At 38.2% G+C, this 20554-nt stretch overlaps 1 protein-coding gene across 1 annotated transcript; it reads left to right on the forward strand.

The window, feature by feature from the left end:
* Nucleotides 1–1411: 1411 nt before the first annotated feature.
* fam110d (family with sequence similarity 110 member D) lies at nt 1412–17771 on the forward strand. The gene is made up of 2 exons (XM_079468759.1): nt 1412–1530; nt 14105–17771. Exon 2 carries the CDS (start codon nt 14732–14734, stop codon nt 16010–16012), a length of 1281 nt encoding a protein of 426 aa, XP_079324885.1. The 5' UTR covers nt 1412–1530; nt 14105–14731; the 3' UTR covers nt 16013–17771.
* The last annotated feature ends 2783 nt before the right edge of the window (nt 17772–20554 follow it).

Genomic DNA, 20554 nt, shown 5'->3' on the forward strand with positions numbered 1-20554 from the left:
CTTCACGTTTCTTTCATGACCGCGTGAAGAACGAGCTCAGACGCAGATGGTTGTTGTGAAAATTTCTGAGTAATGTTTGCTAGAAAAAGAAGACATTACTGATAGATTATCATGCTTATTATTCATTTATCTTATGCATTCACCGTCCATTCTGTGAAATCAGTACAAAACAAAGCCATCTATGTTTAGATTATTACTTTAACAAAAGAATTTGCGCTTTTTCTAAAGTCAGCATCACAATGCCACCTCACGAGAGCAGCTTTACAAAACAAAACAACAAAACAGAAAACATTACAGCTTTTCTTCAAACTACCTTCATCGACAGGTATATAAATATAGATATGTATAGTATGAAGTCAATTCTCCTCGCAAACACACAACATGCCTGAACAACAGGTCTTCAAACACACAGACACGTGTGCAAAAACTTTCATTTTCTTTCATCATTTTAAAGGGACGGTTCATCCAAAAATAAAAATTCAGTCATAATTGACTCACCTTCAAGTTGTTCCAAATGTGTATAAATGTCTTTGTTCCAATGCACACAGAGACGTATATTTGTACGAAAGCTTATAACCAAACAGTTCTTGGACCCCATTGACTCCCATAGTAGAAAAAAATGACTTTATATCTTTTTTGGAAGATATTTGGAAGAATGTAGAAAAGCAAACAGTTCTGTGGCACTTGACTACCCTTGTCATATTTCTTACTAAACTATGGTAGTCAATGGTGCCCAACTTAGAAGTGTTTAAGCATTCGTCCAAGTACCTTCGTCTTAGTTTAACCAAACAACGAAATGTATACAGGTTTGGAACAACTCGAGAGGCAGAACTATCCCTTTAAATCTTACAGACTTATTTCGCGAAAGATCTATTTTTTAATAAACCCTGCTTGTATTGACATTACTGTACGATAAACACAGTTCAAAAGTTTGGAGTCGAGTTAAATGTCTCTCGTGATCTTAAACTTTTTACTCAAAGTTGTGGACAAACATATTAATTACATAACAAAAGTGAGATTTTATGTCTTTTTTAAACGAATCGGTCATTAAGACCTATATATGCGAGACCTTCAGCAAATGCTTGAGAAAAAAATCAAGATAACAATTTCGTAAAAACGGAAATACTTAACAACACAATTCCCCAAATCTTTAACTATTAAACCCGTAAAATGTACCATTATTCTGACCCTAAACTTTTGAACACAGACTAGTATATTATACGTATTTACAATATGCGATTTATATTAACGCATAAATGATCAGAGCAAGTAGAAAAATCACACGTTTAAAACACGTTCACATGTATTAGGCTACAATAAATAAATAAAAGTAAAGAATTATACACAACATTTAAAGTAGTGTGGGGGGGGGGTGTCGAGGGTCTTATACCTGCCCGCCCCCTGCAGTGGTGAGGTGGTCTCGCGCCTCCCGCGTTCAGTCAGTGCGCGCGGCTCGTGCCAGGCTCCGGTCGTGATCTCCTGTGGGACATTACACGCGCTTTTATACGTGGATACGGATCACGCTGTGAGGTAAGATTTAAAAACACCTCTTATATTACTACTTACTCATATCCGATTGAGTTTTGAGGGGAAATCTCGCGACGAAATAAACCCTTGAAGTGACGTTAAATTCACTTTTTGACGCGCTCGTCCGAGCTATTTACTTATAAACAGCCTTTATCTCCGTAAGAGAGTTTTGCAGTTCAGTTTGGATATGAATGAAACTTGTTTTTTATTTGGATGTTATTTGAGAATATAAAGAGGTGTGCGTGAGATCGGTGCGAAATGCAGATTAGGTAAAAAGTCCATGTTTTGTTTTAATAACGTTAACTCGATTAACTCTTGGTTTTCAATGTGACACAAACGCATACACGTGTCGTATCGCTGAAGAACTAGAACAGATGTTTCTGTTCTTTATTAGCCTATATTGTGCATTATACCACGAGTGCATTCGATATGAAATGACGTTTTAATGCTTACGTATTCAGTTTTGTACATGTTTGTAATGCTACAGATTGATTTATAACATACACAGTTTATTTAATAAATATATAAATGGCAAAACAGTGAAAACATTCCCCCGTCGGTCATTGTTGCGTCAAACAGTTAGCTCCGCCCCCATCTTCTGTTGCTTAAGCATCCTTTTGCTGGTGCTGTATTTTGTGGTGAATATTTTAAAATAGCAGGCCCATAAAAACACGTTTTAAATGGTTTTAAACTAATTGCTTCCTTACAGCTATTTATGTTTTAGGGAAAAGTCCTTTATAGGAGATCATGAAAGTTTCTATAATGTTTAGAGAGTTTAAGCACTCAAGAGTTGGAGTCTTAGGTCAGATTAGTGTAATGGGAGATGCTTTAAAGAGATCTGCAAGTCAAGTGAGATGTGTTTTTGGAAAGCATGAGAACCATAACCCCAAACTGTTTTACAGCATTGTTTTTCTTGCATTGTGTGTTTAAAGATCTGGCAATTTTGTTAACCCGCGCACCACAAGATTTTATTTGGATGAGATCCGCAGACCGTGCATTCACTTTCTGCCAGGTCAGCACTATAAAGCCCTCAGGATTAGTCTAAACACACCGAAAAAACAGACCAAACGCTGGGATTTCACCTGTTCTTCGGCCACACACGGTTGAAGTTTGCTCATGCGGGGGTATTGTCTTTTTCTCAAATAGGATAAACACGTGTCTATGGGGAGTTCTTGCTCGGTCGTCTCTGTGACGGGCTGTTGGGTGTAAAATGTAAATACTGGTGTGATGCGTCTCTGGAGCTCTTTCCGTCTCAAGAATGTGTTTGAAGACATTTGTTGTAACTCCTACAAGAGAGAAAAATCCCAGATGAGATCTCTTTAATGTTGATATTCTTACCCTAGACAGCACTAGAAATTTAGGGATGTCTTACAAAAGAGTCAGGTTGGTCGAATCTGCATTGAAAAGACATTATTATGATATAATATTAATATAAACTTGTGAACATATCTCATCCAAAGTATCTAAAAACCACGTCATCCCGTCTGTGTAATCGAAATTAATTTGAAAGCTTCATACAGTATTTGTGCAATCGGATACACAAAGATTTGCGAAAACCACCTCTGTGTCAAACTTTTTGCTGTATTGCCAAATGATCAGACGTCACACCCAAATTATGACGTCCAACATCCATAGAAGTTCACAGCCAAAGTTACAAGCTCTTAAAAGTCTTTTGAAGGTAATAGCAGGCATGCACACTTTTTATTAGTGTCAGCAAGAGCTCCGGGGCAGAACCCATGTGTGCCAGACCTGGCCCGACCCTATCACTCATCTGATCCATTGACAACTCTGACATCACTGATATGACCTGGAGGGGGTGACGGCCAACATTAGGGTGTTGTAAAAGCCTTGATCTGTGACTGGAAATGAACATTAAATAAGAAACAAACCTCTGACCACATCAGTCTCTACTTCTGAGGTACTCTATCCCACAAATTTGTTTATGGGTCGGACGCGGAAAACCGACAGCTGTTTTATTTTGTTGTTGAAACTTCTCAAAGCCAAATGTCGCTCTTCTTATGGTCTGCTATTTTCTCCTCGAGCGTAATCATGTAAACAGTCATTTCCCCCAAAGAAAACGTTAGATTTGTAGTGCTAATGTGTGGTTGCAAGACGGCTGTGTGTTAAACCCCCCGCAGTAAGAGCGAAGCTCCGGTTACTAATGACAGGGTGAAGGGTCCCGGCTCCGCGTCTTTATGTGTGCTTGTTATGGGTCATTCATTTCACTCCCTGCGTACCTAGTCCTCTTGTTTTTTCCCTTTCACCGTTGCATCTATTACTTATAAACCTCATGATTTATTTATTCATGTTATTATTAATATTAAATCAGCAAATCTGAAAGGAACCCCAGGTGGTTGGTTTGACAGCTGTCAGTCCCATGTCCTTCTGGGAGCTTTCTACTTAAAAGCTTGGAAATCTAAATTAGATGCAGCGCATGTACGCTCAGCTGATTTCAATGGAAGAAACGATGCTTGGAGCTATTTTATATTTCTTTCTTGTTTTATACTTGCTGACATGGACTAGAGGGTTTTTAGCACTAATGCAACAAAACGAGGAGCTGATGATGTGCATTAGATGCATAATTGATGCTTTTTGTGCTGCTTCAGAAAATTATGGGAAAGGGCCTCATAAATTGTCTAAATTAATAGTTTTCGGGCGAAATTCATTGCTATTTGTCAATAACACAACATTCACACAAACTGATTGGACGGCAAAAAAGTTAAAAGCTGTATAGTAACTTATTTCTGACTTGATTCTGAAAATGACAACATAGAGAAGAATGTTATTGCCAAGTAGGGGTGTAACAAAACATAGATATGGATTGATGTTGCGCGTAAAATATCGATATGAGGGACCTTTATTTTGACACTCCACATAATCATTCCTTACGTAATGTGTTTGTATTTTTTATTAGTATGTTGTTGTAAAGGTCCCATTTGGCACAGAGTGTGCCATTGTTTTAAAGAGTTTATTTTAACGTCTATTTTATTTTGATTTCATTTGCGAATTATAAAAAATGTAACTGCTTGTGGCAAGTAATATAAAAATATTGATAAGTTAATTGAATCGTAATCGTTTCACAGAAACTCCCGAGGTATCGGCTTGGGCTGCTCGATTATGACACAAATCACAATCACGATTATTTTGGCCAATATTGAGATCCCGATTATTTAACACGATTACTCATTAACCTTTAAAACAACATAGAAACTAAAAAACTTGGCTTTTAAACTCTGAATTTAACTAAAAGATAAATGTAAAGAAATAACACTTCTGAACCACTGTAAAGGAAAGGTGTGCGCTGTGGATTTATAAGTTTACCTCCAGTATTTTGTTTTTGTAATTGATGAAGGCTAAAATTGACGATTACGATTAATTTTCGATTAATTGCACAACCCTAGTATCGGCAAATATCACAAGATCGTATTGTACCATGATGAACTGTCTGAAATAAACCAAAACTCAGATGTTGCTCTTTCGTAGCTCAGGAGATTTGATTGAATTCTCAGTTTCATTTAAGATGTTTCATCAACTCAGTCACAGATGTTTTTCTTAAATGTAGTAGTAGGAGAAATAAAGAATGTAGATAGAGGTAGAATAACCAATATTCATCTTGTAAACACAATACTTCCGACATGTTTTAAAGGCAGCGATGATCACACATCATCTTAATTGTCCTCGGCTCAACCATCCTGTCAGGTCCAATCAGAGTCATCGCTGCCGCCTCCATCTTTCAGCACACATGAAGGAGGTTGTGATGTGTGTCATCGCTCTGACATGATCTTTCGCTCGACTCTACATCCGCATGATGCTTTGAATGATGTAGAGGGGCACTGAGGCAAGATCTGAGGCTATTTCTGTGCCACTCCGAGTCTGGACAGTTAATGAGAGAAGACAGCTGACAGCTTCACTGAAAGTTATGAAGGAAGAGAAAATGGCAATGATCATGTGGTCTGTTTAAAGAAAAAGAGCGACAGAGGTCTTACCTGTCTCTGGCGTTCACATCATTTAAATTAATCAGACACATACGGCTGTTTTCGGCCACGTTTACACGATGAAGAACGGAAAAGTTTTTCTCTTTTGTGGTTTTGAAAAGTTTCATGCACACACGACACCGTTATTAAAACAATCCACGTTTACACAGATCCGCAAAAATGACTAAAACACTGAATTACGACATCAATTTGTAAAGAAAAAATCCCTGTCCCTGACGATTGATTGATGGTTTATTGTAAGGCGGACTTGCGTTGCTAAAGAGACCATAATACAGAGCGCTGCATTTCTCCTCATTCATAGTGAAAAGAAGCGTGCGCACATAAACAATATGGCGAAAGGTTTTCTTCCATTGAAGCTCGTCAACAACGCCATCGACAAAGTTGTACCACCATCTTCTCGTCCTCCCAGGTCTGATCCCAAAGCACCTTTTAAAAACCCTTCGTCGCCGTGAATGAGTGTTAAGATTTGGCTGTAGATAAAATGTTGGCCCGCTGGTGGTTATAGCACTGGTTTAGTAAATCTAAATCTACAAATTTTTTAATCTAAAAAAGCGTTAACAAACTATTGCGCAGCGCAATAAACGCATGTAATCCCCCATTGATGTATTTATTTCTCCTTCGTTGTGTTTGGGTGTACACGCGCATACCACACCTAATACACATGCGCACTATGTCGTTTTTTCATTCTGGTGTTCTTCAGGGTTTACACGCAATATGAGAACACTGTGGTTTTTAAAAACTTGCACTTTGAAACCCGTTTTAAAAAGTTTGCGTTATTAGTCCCCTAAAATGCAGTTTCCGTGTAAATGAACAGCCAAATGGCATAAATTGTTTTGTGCTTTCACTTGAAAACGCAAACCGTGTAAACGGCCCCTTCATGTCCATATTGATGCGCCGAGTGACCTAGTGCAACTCAAAACACAGTGCGATGAAAGATTCAATCAATAGTGTCACGTAATAGATACAACAGGGCCTAGAGGAACATTTCACCAATACAAACACACTCACGGTGACATCATAGAAAAACTTTTGCATCGAAAATAAACCGACAAATCAGATATACAATTCTGTATCTTTGGAAGCAAAAATGGTTCTTCTATAGCATTGCTATATAAACTTTTAAAGCATCTTTTTCTTAAAGATTTGATTAGAAAGTTTGTGTTTTTTTTTAAACAAAGAGATGGACACGGTATGATACGTATCCCGATAAAATGCGATATGGGTAAATTTTTTATAACATTTCTCATATCGACAGAATTAGACCAAAATACGCTTGCAGAAAATTGCCATTCATGGCTACCTATTTATTAATCCGACAATTCGGTGCATAACGTAGTTTTGAGAATGTTCAGCAAAGATCAAGGCTGGGTTTCCCAAAATCTTCTTAGCGCTACTTCATACTTAAGTTATAGCTTAAGAGTGGTAGCGATATACTACGAGGGTAGATGTTTCTAAAACAGGATTTCTCGGCTACATGATATGTATGCATATATTTTACAAATAGACAATATAACGAATAAATATGAATATATGTATAAACATGCAGTCTGAGTAAATAGATTTAATAAAAAAATGTGCTGAATTGAAATATTATAAATGTAACAGTTGCTGTAAGATCTAAGCAGGTTTTTGCACTTCACTTTCTATCTCCGTGGCTCTTCCACGTCTTCTTTTTTAATTATTGTATTATGAACGAGCGGCGTGTGACTACATCCCTACATACAGTTTCATTGATTTTAATCACTTGGAAAAGTTTGTGAATATGGCAGAAGCAGTGCTGCGTCGTGTGTGTTGAATTAGACACAAACCTTACACTTTGTCTTAAACGCACCGTTTAAGTGAATGATACGAGAAAGTAAGACAGCGCGCTCTTAAACTTTCACTTTATGTTGCAGTTAATCCCATGTTGAATCGTGACGGGCGATCTGTATGGAACACGGATAAACTGCGATCAGATCCTTTACACCACTAATGATTGTTACACAATATTTTGCATAATAATTGGCTAATTTCAAAAGTGCTGCAGAATGGATACGGAGGCAGACGTATCGAAGCGCGCATCATCAAGAGCTCATGATATATATACATAGTCTTGCTTGTGGTTGACTTTTGAAGTGTTATGTGCTGGTTGTTTTATGAGAGCATTGGTACAGTTGAGCGTTTGTCCATGAGAGAAAAGAGAGATCGAGATTATTAGTGTCATATTAAATGTGTTGATGGGAGGGCAGCACACTGGATTTTTCCCTCTGGATATGTTGGTACACCTGACAAGTTACATTGTTTTAGCTGTTAAAACTTGTTTAGAGTTTAGCGATGGCTTTGACGTGTGCCAGAATATCAAGTAAATGTGCTCTGAGAGCACACTTAAGCCCTTTTCTAAGGAAAATATCCACACGCTGACAAAACAGGAGGTTAGGAAATGTGTTGACTTGTCAGATCCTGAGAAATGCATAAACCAGTCTGTATGTGACGGCGGGGAAATTCTGCTAAACCTACATGCACATCAAAAACATATTCTTGCATATCATTAGCCCTCCATAGGCGATGCTTATCCTTCATCCCGATCACCTTGTCTTGCACAGATTTTAACAATAGACTTTTAATATAACCATGACCTTCAGGAATTGACTTGCCCGTAGCTTCTTGACTTCTGTCACCGATCTCTCTCCGGTCTCGTTTAGATCCGAAACAAGGTTGGGATTCTGAAAAGAAACGTGCAGAAGAAATTGTTATGGTATAATCAGAGCTGCTAGTTTAATGGGTAGCATTAAAAAGATAACAAGTGACGGAGTAAAATAAAATGCAAAAATATATATATTAGTATTTGTTTACATAACTATTTTAAAGGTACTTTTAGAAGTCGTCAAAACAACGTATGTTTTGGGTTTTATAAAGATTAAGGTCGTAGGGTAGGAAACGGCTGTGACTACTTTAAATCCTTTTTTAAGCAGCATCATGTTATTTAGTAAAGCAGGTCAATGTGAGACGGGTGTAAGTAGAACGAAACAATACAATGTTTTTCTAACACTTGTATTTTTATCGTAAAGTTTTGTTATCTTAAAGGGATTTTTGCAGGGTGTGAACTTGCACCGAGTTGATAAGACCACAGCAACCTTTAACTCGTTCTTCAATGGTGTTAATGGTCCTGTATTTAACACCGCATGATTCATAGGTCACCAGATTAAGTTAAGGACCATAGAAACATTTTCACATTTTAGATTAGATTAATCCAAGCACAGACCCGTTTACAACCAGTATCAACATCCGGTCTGTTGGGCAGTGAAACACAAACATTTACATTTTGTAAATCGCTTTGAAAGCATGTAAATGATATCTGGTAATTACATGTTTCTCAAAAATATATTTTAGTTTCATTTTGTATTACCATTGTACAGAAACAAAAAACATCCTGATTTTCTATTTATTATTCAATTTAGGATTTATTTAGGACCATCAACGTATTATTGTTTAGATTTTAGTTTTATTCCTATCTTAAAGTAACTTTTATTTTTAAATCTTTAGTTTGTATGTTAATTTCAGTTTAGGTTTTGTCAATTTTGCAGTGTGCTTTTGTCATTTTATAATGAATTTGTTTATTTTTTTATGTTGCTGTATAAGATCAATTCTTATTTGATTCTTTATTTATTATTATAATTTGAGTGCTTTAAACTTATTTCAGTTTATTTTTGAGGCAACATTTCAATTTTTCATTTAGTTTAAGTTTTTCCTATAATTTTGATGTCAACATTTCATTTGATTTCAATGAACAGAAACGTTTTCACAATTTTTAACTAAAATAACCTTGAGGACCACATTAATATGTCTAAAATATTTTTGTCAAAACAGCAATCGCTTCGAAATAAAACCTGTGTTTAATGCTGCGTCGTTTGATGGGATCACCCGAGACAATAGCGGGTGTAAACAGGGTCACACGATCTCATGAAAAGACGCCCATCCGCTCACCCTGCCCATCAGTCTCCGACAATCCACACTCACGTTTGGCACGTTTGAATGACAAAAGCAGCAGAGACTCTGTTGAGTGTCCACCTCATGATTTGGAGTGAATTTAGTGGGTTCTGTTTATGTGGGGGGGCTGTGTTGTGTTTTAAAGAGACCCCCACCCTCCCTCCATCATACATCAACTACATAATGACACGCCACACCTCAGCACAGACAGGAGATATACACCACCTCTGCTTTTGTTCTGAGAGTTTGTCTCTGTTGAATTTTATTGTCATGTCATCTCTTTCTCTCGGCATCTCTTACTAATGAGCCACGACATTTGGTCTCTTATCTCCAGAGCCAGAGGGCTCTATCGTCTGGGCCGATAAATAATGCACGAGTTGCTCTGTGTTATAGTTCCTTTTTGATCAAAAATCCAACATGGGAGCTCTTTTTTTTGGAAGCTGGGCTGGTCTAAAACTTGACATTTATAGTAGTTTGCCTTGCGAAAAAAAGATTTGAGCTAATGTTCTGCTATCACAAAAAGATGCAGGACAAAGTAGAGTAATAAAATATATCAATTTATTTTAAATACACGAGGATGTCCAAATCCACGAGTCTTAAAATCTGCAAAAAAAACAAGTTACTGTAGGTTTAAAAGTAGTGTAAGTCTTTCTTTCTTGGTTTGGTTCTCGTGAGGTCTTCAGGAGACCAGGCTTAGATACAACCCGACAGAAAACATCTGGTTTCTCTTTGACCTTGTTGGACGGCTGTGATCACCCCTGCAGGCCCAACAGCCTCATGAAAGTCAGAAAGATGAGAGGAGACAGAATTAACAGAGGTTAATTACAAACCACAGAGTGACCAGAGCAGGTCACATGTCAAAGGATCAGAGCCAATGTTGCGTTTCATTTATTTGAGGGGAATACAGGCAAAAGAGCAGATGCTTTGAGAAATGATGTGGATAAATGTACACAAATTCACGTAGGAATGTGGATGGATATCATTTATGTAAATCTAACAAATTCAATGGAAGGAAGTGAGCATGTTTTAATAATAATAAATGCCCTGTTTCTAACCTGAACACATCAACATTGCATTTACATCCTCTCACACTCATGATGTAATGCATATAGAAGCCAATAAAAACACACAGCTAATAATAGCGTTTCATAAAAGACTACTACACTCTCTAAAATAAAGGCGAAAAGAAAGCCATTTTTGTCTAAATGGATCCATAAAGAGCCTTTAACATCTGAAGAACCGTTCTGTGTCACAAAAGGTGAAAAGGGGTTCCTCAGATTATGAAAAGGTAAGAGATGCTTTTTAAGAATACCTTTGACTAAATGGTTCTTTGTGAAACCAAAAGTGTTCTTCTATGGTATCCCTGTGAAGAACCTTTTAAGCACCTTTATTTTTAAGAGTTTATTACAAAACACACCACTGTCTGATACCATCTGCACTGCAAAAAGGACATTCTTACCAAGCATTTTTGTCTTGTTTTATAGTACAAACATTGTTTGTTTGTTTATTTTATTTATATAGCACATTTAAACACAACTCGTGTTGACCAAAGTGCTTTCCAGTTAGAAAACATATAAAATAGAATAACCAAAATAAGACCGCAAAGGACATAAAACAACATGAAAAAGCACTAAGACACAAGACCATCAAATATAGACTCTCAATGCCCCATGCAAGTACATGTCCTCTTAAAAGTACTTGATCTAGTGATGCACAACATCTGATTTCCAGTGGCAGGTCGACCGTAAAGGCACAGTCCCCTTTGGACTTTAAGGAGGATTTCGGGACCTTTAATACGAGTTTGTGCGATGACCTCAGTGGCCGTGTTGTGGAATAAAACTGGATTATGTCCAAAATATGTTCAGGCGCTAGACCATGCAAAGCTTTAAAAACATACAGCAAAACCTTAAACGGAACAGTGCATCATGAAAAGTGGTCTAAGGTATTTAGGCTGCGTCCAAATACCCCCACTTTCGTTCTCTGCACTTGACTACTTTCGTGACGTATTTCCTGTTTTTGACCTAAGTGTTCTAGTGGGCGTGAAGATCCCAAGCGAGGTGGTAGTATTTCTAAAGACTCACTTAACACGAGCAAACAGGTCATTAATGTGGTGTTTCTTATTATGTGATAAAAGCAGTTTTACAAAATACATAACTCTGGAGTTATCACCAATAAAATGTGCAACACTTTACGTTTTACTACGAAATTATATGTAATATATAATTATATTTTCAAGTCAGATTTATTTTTTATAGCGCTTTATTCGTATTGTATCAAAGCAGCTGTACCCAAAAAAGAAAAACCCAAACATAGAATAAATAGATATAACCTTAAAAAGTAGTAGTATAACTTACACTGTAAAGCTTTCCACAACATCTTGCGAGACCAGAGCAAAAAGTCTCATGATTTATATCCAACGTGATGAATGATGGGATACATTTATCCCTGAATACCGCAGGGAAGCGTATTCAAGATAGTTTGAGTTTAGTGTACGTTACCTTGAAGTCGTGATCGCGCTTCGCAGAAAGCCGAGCATTTGTGTTTAGAAAGCATATAAATTTGTATTTCTTTTAGAAAATGACAGATCGTTTCACTAGATAAGACCCTTATTCATCGTCTGGTATCGTTTAAGGCTGCACTGAAACTGTCATTTTGACCTTCAACCGTTTGGAGTCCATTGAAGTCCACTATACGGAGAATAATCATCAAAAACCTTAATTTATTTTCGACTAAAGAAAAAATACATATACATCTTGGATGACAGCCTAAAATCTGCCAACAGGGTGAGAAAAATCTATTTAAATTTGCTTCTTAAGAAATACATTTCTAGTTTATTTTTTTCAAGCAAAGGTTTATTAAGCCTGTTTTAAACACAAACTTACCCAATTCTTCTTTTTTTTTGTCTAGCATAAACAAGACTAAATATACTAGGGCATGTATCTTGATTTAAGAAGTTTTAGATACTTTTACTAGAAAACAAGACAAATATTTGATAAATAATGTTACGCTCCAATTGGGTTAGATACTTGCATTTGTGTACATTAGTAAATGCATTAGCCAACATGAACCAAGACTAAACCGTTAAAATTTTCACAACATTTATACACTGTTGTTCATGTAATTTGATGTCAATTGTTGATGTTTGTTCATTGTGCAATAACTAATGTTAACAGAAGCAACTTTTCATTTTTAAAATATATTAGGAAATGCTAGAATTAATAAACAGAGATGAATACATCCTGCAGAAGTGTTGTTCACTGTTAGCTAATGCATTAACTAATGTTAACAAATATATTGTTTTAAATATATCTAAAGAATTTTTTTTTAATTAAATGTAAAAAATAAATAAATTTTGCTTTGTCAATATAATATTTAGAGACAACGTTTAGTCAAAATTCAGTTAATATATGTAACCCATTGTGACTCCTCATCGGCCAACTCTCTTTAAAAGCCTCTAAATCTAGAAACGTCTCACGCTCAACACCTGTTCAAAATTCTTTCCCGGAACTTCCCCAAACAATCGATGCTTTTCCCGTCCTCACTGACATCTGGAAAATGTTGCAGTTCCCCCTCAGACGGGATTTATTGCGTTGGACTTCAGAGGGGGTTCATGAGAGGCTGTAAGACAGAAAGTCATTTGAAATAAATGTAGATCTCTTTTATACTTTTCCAGAGTTTAGATTTTCCAGAGTTCAGTTTTTTATTTGTTGAGATAAAGCTGGTAGTAGGCACACCTGGATGGAGTTGAATTCTGGGTCAGTAAATGGTAAAAACGGCGGTTACACCAGAACACGTCAAAGTTCACTGAGTCACAGGGACATGTGCAGCTGAAATGTCAGTCTATATTTTCTTTTTCCTGTTGGGGTACAAAAACAGCGTGATGTGTTTTATTTTTCCTTTTCGATACCTACCACACAGTTAAATCTTAAATTTGCAATCATATTCTTTCGCCCTTGTAATATTCTTAATGCAGTAAAACCACAGAGTTAAGAGGTTTAGTTACAAAATTAAAAGTCGGGCAGCATCAGAGGAAACGTCTGTGTTTTATAAGCTCATTCTGGAGTCTCTAGAATACACACGCTCTCATGCATTATGTATTAAAGGCCTGAAGGAATGCAAATGTGGCGTGAGGGTTAAACTAATGCGGACCGTACAATGTGAAGGCCATTATTACCCCTGCGGTATGAATGTGCACAGGGTCAGTGATGTCTTTAATAGACTTTCAAAATACATTTCAAAATGTAGATGTGCACAATCTTGTCTGCTTACAGCCCAACGATCTCACATATATCAAGATTGTAATGTAATATGCCATGTATTAAGACAATTTAGCCCAAAATAAAAAAATCTGTCATCATTTCTTCAGTCTGTATGACTCATTTCTAGAAATGTCTGGTTTTGTGTTCAAACAATGGAAGTCAAAGGGGTTCAGTGTGGTTTGGATAAGCAACGTTTTTGCTTTTATATTCTGCAAAAGTGGGTTCAGTGCATGCGTGAAGTAATAGAGTCCCAGCCATGAATATCTGTCAGCCATATGGTGTGTGTTTTGGGAGGTCAGCCTTTGAGAAATGCTAAGCAGACTTAACTCTGACTCTTTTTACCTTTTGTCTCAGCAGGGTTCCAGGTACAGACGGAAAAGGACACGACCCTTGTCTGTTAACTTGAAGTGCCCCGGTGCCAGCTCTACAGGTCAACCCAAGCAGAACGGTGCAGGACAATAGTGGCCCAACCCAGAGACCTGAGACAGATATCGAAAAGCAAACAGTCATGCTCATTAGCTCAAGACAAGCCAAGGTGAAACGTTCTTTCAACATATAAAGGAACGACAAAAAGGAAAGACGTATTCAGACTTTATGCTGACTGCTATTTATGCTGCTCTGTGGTGAAGAGAACGTCTAATTTTGGATTGGGCGGAAAGGATTTCTCTATATAGAAAAGTGTGTGTAAATACAGCATGGAGATATTGATTCGTCTCCTACAAAACTGCCCAACAAAGTGACTAAATATAGCAAAGCCCAGCAGCCAACTGTGTTAATTAAACCTCTCCGGTTGATATCTCAATTTTGGAATGACACGTCTACATGCATATGGATCCTAAAAATGGATCCCTAAAATTTCCCAGCGATTCAGAAACATAATCATAAAGTGACTGTTTGGTTTCCTTTACGATTCTCGCATTTCAGGACAGGACAAAGAAGCCGTTTTGTCTTTTCTTATTGGATGTGTGTTTTCAAAAAGTAAAAATGAAACCTTTAACCCCCATTGGTTCGCCCTCTCCTCTACGCCTCCTAAACAAGGGTCCGGATTACCTGCGCCGGCAGATGGAATCGGGAAGCAGGGGTCGTTCCATCAGTGCTGTTGAACGTCTAGAAGCAGACAAAGCTAAATATGTCAAGAGTCAACAGGTCATCAATACCAAACAAGAGCCTGTTTTAGTGCCCTGTGCCACCCCTCCACCGATACCCCGTCGCAACTTCACAACATCTACCCCCTCAACGCCCGTCCTCCCCGCACGGGGACGAACAATCCCCTCCTCTTCCTCTCAGCTCTCGGGTGATGACAACGAGTGCGACTCAAGGAAAGAGAATTTTCGGAGCGAAGTGGAAACACGCAACCAAAACAATGCAAACAAGCCCCCCGCACCATCTTGGAGAACCCCAAACACTAAACCATTAGTTGCCCCGCACAGCGCTCCCATCATGCGCAGGAGCACTGGCAAGCGCATGCTGCGCCCGGACTCGCTGGTCATTTACAGACAGAAGAAAGAATGCAAGAGTCCCGACATCGCCGGTGGAAATGTCAACGTGGAGGCCAGGGGCTACAGCTTCGTCCGGAGGCTTTTCCAGGGATCCATGCGTGAGAAACACAGCACGAGCGAAGCGGCTCACAAAATGGCGATCGGTGAGGAGAAGGCCTCTTCGTCTCGAGACGGGGACTCACGGATGTCCTGGTCCAATGACAGAGACACAGTCTACGGCGGAAACGAGACGACGAGATCCAGCAGATCCGAGCGTGATCCCTCGACGCCGCACCCTGAAAACGATAACTCTGGCTTTCTGGAAAAACAATCGGAGAACAGCATCCTTAACACTTTACGAAACAGCATGGGTCACCGTAACAATAATGACATGGACCCGTGGAAACCGGTCGTTCCACGAATGAGGTCGGATTTAAAACGTTCAAAGTCAGACTTGCGTCTGCGCTGCTCGCTGGCCATGTCCGATCAGGAGCGCTTCTTTGATTTCTGTGGACTGGACCTGGATATGGTGGAGAGACTCGGACCGGATAACTTTTTAACAGCCGCCAGTTCGATCGACACGCTCTCGTTGCTCTTGAGGAGCGTGGGAGGAGGCTCAGAACCCAGCGAGTTCTCCCGACACTCCCGGGATGGACTTTTTCAGGAGGAGCTCACCGAACAGATGCCCACCGGCGTGTCTATTATTGAGAGAAACGCACGTGTTATTAAGTGGCTATACGGGTGCAAGAACGCAGCCCAGGAGGGCCCTAAAGAGTCAACAGTTTGATTATCAACAACAACTAAAAATAAGACTTTTATTTTTCAGTGTTGTCTGGAATAACATTCTGACACTGAAAAACGGATCACTGCAGATTATACTGTATTTATTTTATGAACAATTTGTATTTAAGAGATTTTTTTTAGCATTCACAACCAATACCTTTTCATTTCAGGCACAGATGAAGATGCCATATTCCCACTGTGGTAGTACTAGCTAGTGATGTCACTTCCTGTTCTTCGTAAATAGAGTCCGTCCTGTAACAGAAACAAGTGTTATTTGTTTAATATAACGAACATTTTGTAATTTAAAAAAGAAGCCACTAAGCTTTTCACTGGGTCTGGGAGACTAATGCATGAGTGCTAAATGAACCATGTGTACCTCATTTCCCAACTGTCTCCATTAAGTTTGTGTGTTGCCTTTTCTTCCTTAAACGCAGGCGTTGGAACAAACACACAGACCCCCTCGTGGGGATATTAATGCACTGAACTGGAGAGAGCGCGTGAGAGAGAGAGAGAGAGAGAGAGAGCTATATGTACTGCTAAAATGACTTATTTTTAACATCAAGTGTATATTGGTGTTAACAGCAACCTGATTCATTAAGAGTGCCAAAGGAATGACCACACATACTCAACACTGGCTCTGTACCAAACCCTGTTTGTAGTCTACATAGGCAGCTGCCTTCTAAGTCAACATCCTAACTTAATAACATATCAGTCATAACGTATAAGTAACTGAATTGAATTGATTTTAAACTTTACTATAGTATATATTGAAGTATACTTTAGTAGATCAATTTACCAGTTAATACTATAGTATACATTAATAAAGTATAGTAGTTACTATTCATCACTAAAGTATACCACAATTCAATATTTCATTTAGATTGACACAGCACACATAAAACTTAGATAAATATAATATAGATTATTTGGAGATGCACCGACATATCGGTCAATAATCGGTTAGACAGCAGAAAATAACCAATTTATCCTTTCAATCAAAATGCAATACATTTTTGCTCTTTATATAGGAAGAATTCAATCACCAGTTGGATGTTCTTTGAATTAACAACATATAATTATTATATTATTTAAATATGCTGCTAATGTAAAAAGCTAAAATATCGTCCAAGTAGACAGCTCACTAGGGTTTGGCACACACAGTCACTGTATCCTTCTTAAAACTACCATAACAAAATCTAAACTTCATTTCCATGTTACTGCATGACTTCTCTGTTAAGAATGTTTTCTCCACATCCATCATAAGGAAAATAATATAATTTACATTCTTCAGTGAGAGCTTGAGGATCATGGTTTTGTGTTACGCCAAAGTTGATCAAACTGGAGAAAGGACAAGAACTGATGAGGGTCACACACTCCTGATGCAGGAGACGGTGATCTGTTCTCAAACTAAAGGAGACGTCTGACTCCCATCACAACACATTCACCAGACACTGATCTTCTTTAAATCCCCCGACATTCATCAGTCTCTATGATACCACTGATAAACGGAGCAGAGGTCCTCGCCGGCGTGCTCGGGTCAAACTGCAGCCCGCAAACACGTGGAACTGTGATTCATATACAAATCTTTCCTGTCTATATTTCCAAATGGTTTTGTGGCCTACCTCCAACAGCCGAGCATCACCCGAGATCTCTCTCCTGCATGTTTACAGTCCAGTTTGTAGAAAAAAGAAGACATTTAGATTTTAATCCAAAGAGATGTTACACAGGAAAAGTCAAATAAAGTATATTTCTGAATAACTGTTTTCTTGGGAGTGTGAAAGTCATTTTTGTTCACTTATGCATACATGGAAAAGACTGCTCGTAAGCATGCATGGGTTTTTCCTATAAACGTATACAAAGGAAAACTCACAGAAATTTATTAAAGGCGTAGAAGATGGAAATGATGTAACTGGAAAAAAGAACGATGACACAAGCTAATGTTGTAATCCTTGAGTGCTGTAATGTAAAACATGACACAGTCGGGTGTACGTGTGAGCACAGGTCTGATAATTACACACCTGTCACTCCTATATTTCCTTTACTATTTAATGTTGTTTAAACAAGAGTTATCTGTCTGAAAGTTTTCTGGGTTGCTAACTTACTTTGTGCCAGAAGGAAAAACAACACAACTACATGATGTCAAACCGCTCATCATTGGATTGATGGTTTGTAACGGTTGAGTCACACTTCAGTGAAATCCCAACATCTCTCATTTCGGTTTACGGCTCGAACTCTCACTCATTCTCAAGTGCTTGTTATCCTTAAAGTATTTACACAACATGCAACGACACACTTTAACAAGGCTGGTAGGAACATATCATTTCAATCTCACAGTAGCCATCACTTAATAATCTGGAACAAATTCCCAAATACAAGTGTGACGTAATAAGATTATTCTACTGAGAATTCAACTATGTTAGTTAATCGACAAATTACTTGAACATAAGCCTACAATCAAACGATTGATCAAACAGTGTATTTGCTCGGTTTTCCTTCAGCACATGTGAATGAAGCAGCTGTGCTTCGGCCTGCTGAGATATCCTGTTTTTAGTTCTCTATGCACTGTTTTTACACATTGGTTATCAGAAGCTTCATGTAAACAGACAGCACCCTCAGACAGCTGGTCTGGGGGTGGAAAGAGCGAGAGATCAAGAGTCGAGGGCGTAGACCTGCTCACAATCTTCCTCTTTATTCTACAGGTTATCTCCAGGAGTGATGACAGATGAATATAAAAATTGTAGCTGTAAGCGATTGATTTAACAATCCTCACAAAATCTCTAAAGCATATTTTTATAAGTACATATCATAATAATATTACTACAGCTCAAATCTTCCTATAGAGCTTTCACATCTTTCTTACGGACGTTTTCAGCTGTTTTTTGGGGTTAAAACGTCAAATATTTGCAACAATAGCAATGTTTAAGTTTGGCGGAAGGAAACAGGATTAAATTAAATGCGCCGACCGATACACACAGATATGGTGGAGATGGGGATGGAGGTGGGTTTGGGGCGCAGCACGATTAAGCAGCTGATATGGAGCAAAGAAAGGCAACTTGAATAGTATGTGTTTTATGACTTTTGGTTAAAGTTTGATGTGCTGATGCAAACTTGACTCACGTGACCTGCCAGAACTGACACTTAATTTAAACATCAGAAACTGTGAACTCCAAAACATAGTACAATGTAAACTACTAAAGATAAGTCAATGGCTTTAAGTTTAAATTGCTCAATATATTAACTTTATTCCAAATTATTTTTGTGTCATCTACAGAGACATCCTCGATTTTTAACCTCAATTCACGGTATCTATATGTTAGTAGTAAACAAAAAAACGCACTGAACTAGAATGATATCATTAAAATAAAAGCATTAAAACGGACAGAGGACCCAGGTGCAGACAGCGGGTAAGGGCTTAACAGACTTTTAATAATGAATGATAAAACAAAACCCCACGAGGGGTTAACAAAGAAACAGGGTGTAATCATAACATAGAAACAGGAACAGGGATTAACTAACTAAACAAGACAACACTTGAATTAAATACAAATAACTGGACTAGACTTAATTTATTAAACCAGGAACTCACCAAACAATCACAACGAACCAGCACAAGTCAGATGACACACGGGCATTAAATAAGGAACCAAATCAAGAGGGGAACAGGTGTAGGGCATAAATCAATAACAAGGGTAACGAGAGGATGGGAACAAAGACGAGACTGGAGAGAGAGTATGGAAGGCCATAAGGGCCATAAATGCCTCTCTCCACATGAGACTCTGGCATGATCCTGAGACTAAACCAAGAGAAACATGACAGAACACTATCTATACGCTGTAAAAAAATCTTTCATTTGACAGAGGTTTACTATTATTTTTCAGACTGTTCGTGGATATATGGAAATATGGAAACAAACTGTCGAATTACAGAAAAAAAAGGACAGCAAATTTACACGAAAACATGTCATTATATATGGACAAACTGTTGTTTTACGCTATATTTCTGCCGCTCCAGCTGCCAGAAATTTTCAATTATTTGACTGGATTCTTTATATAGTCTATTATTGTACTATAAAACTGCTTTATAACAATGAAAACCTGCGAAGAGAACTTTAAAAATGACTTTGCATTGAATTAACTCCACATTTGAATGCAGTTTAAAACACAATGCTACGTCTACAAAGCATTTTTGAGACAAACTCAGCACACACATCTGAGTTTAGTCTGAAAAGGTTTAGGGCAAAGCGTGCCAAGATTTCCACTGTAACTGCCACAGAAGAATAACTGGATTCTGTTGCGCTCGTGCACTGGAAAGGAATGCACATCGGGCCGGACCGGGGTTATGAAGTGTGGCAAATCTGGCCTAATTCTTCTGGGCCAGCAGCTCTAATGCCAGAACCGCACATGTCTGAGACGCGACCGTGAGTCATGATAACAAGCCCCACACACAGCACAAATCTGACAAAGTGGGCTCAAAACAATAAAGGAAAATGATGATCTGTGTATAATAGTGGTTGAATAGGAAGGCTTGGGAAATACAACAACAGCTC

Source organism: Barbatula barbatula, assembly GCF_947034865.1.
Source record: "Barbatula barbatula genome assembly, chromosome: 12".
Taxonomy (NCBI): domain Eukaryota; kingdom Metazoa; phylum Chordata; class Actinopteri; order Cypriniformes; family Nemacheilidae; genus Barbatula; species Barbatula barbatula.

Coding starts and splice junctions, on each gene's coding strand:
- fam110d (XM_079468759.1), top strand. CDS start 14,732: ATGAAACCTTTAACCCCCATTGGTTCGCCCTCTCCTCTACGCCTCCTA.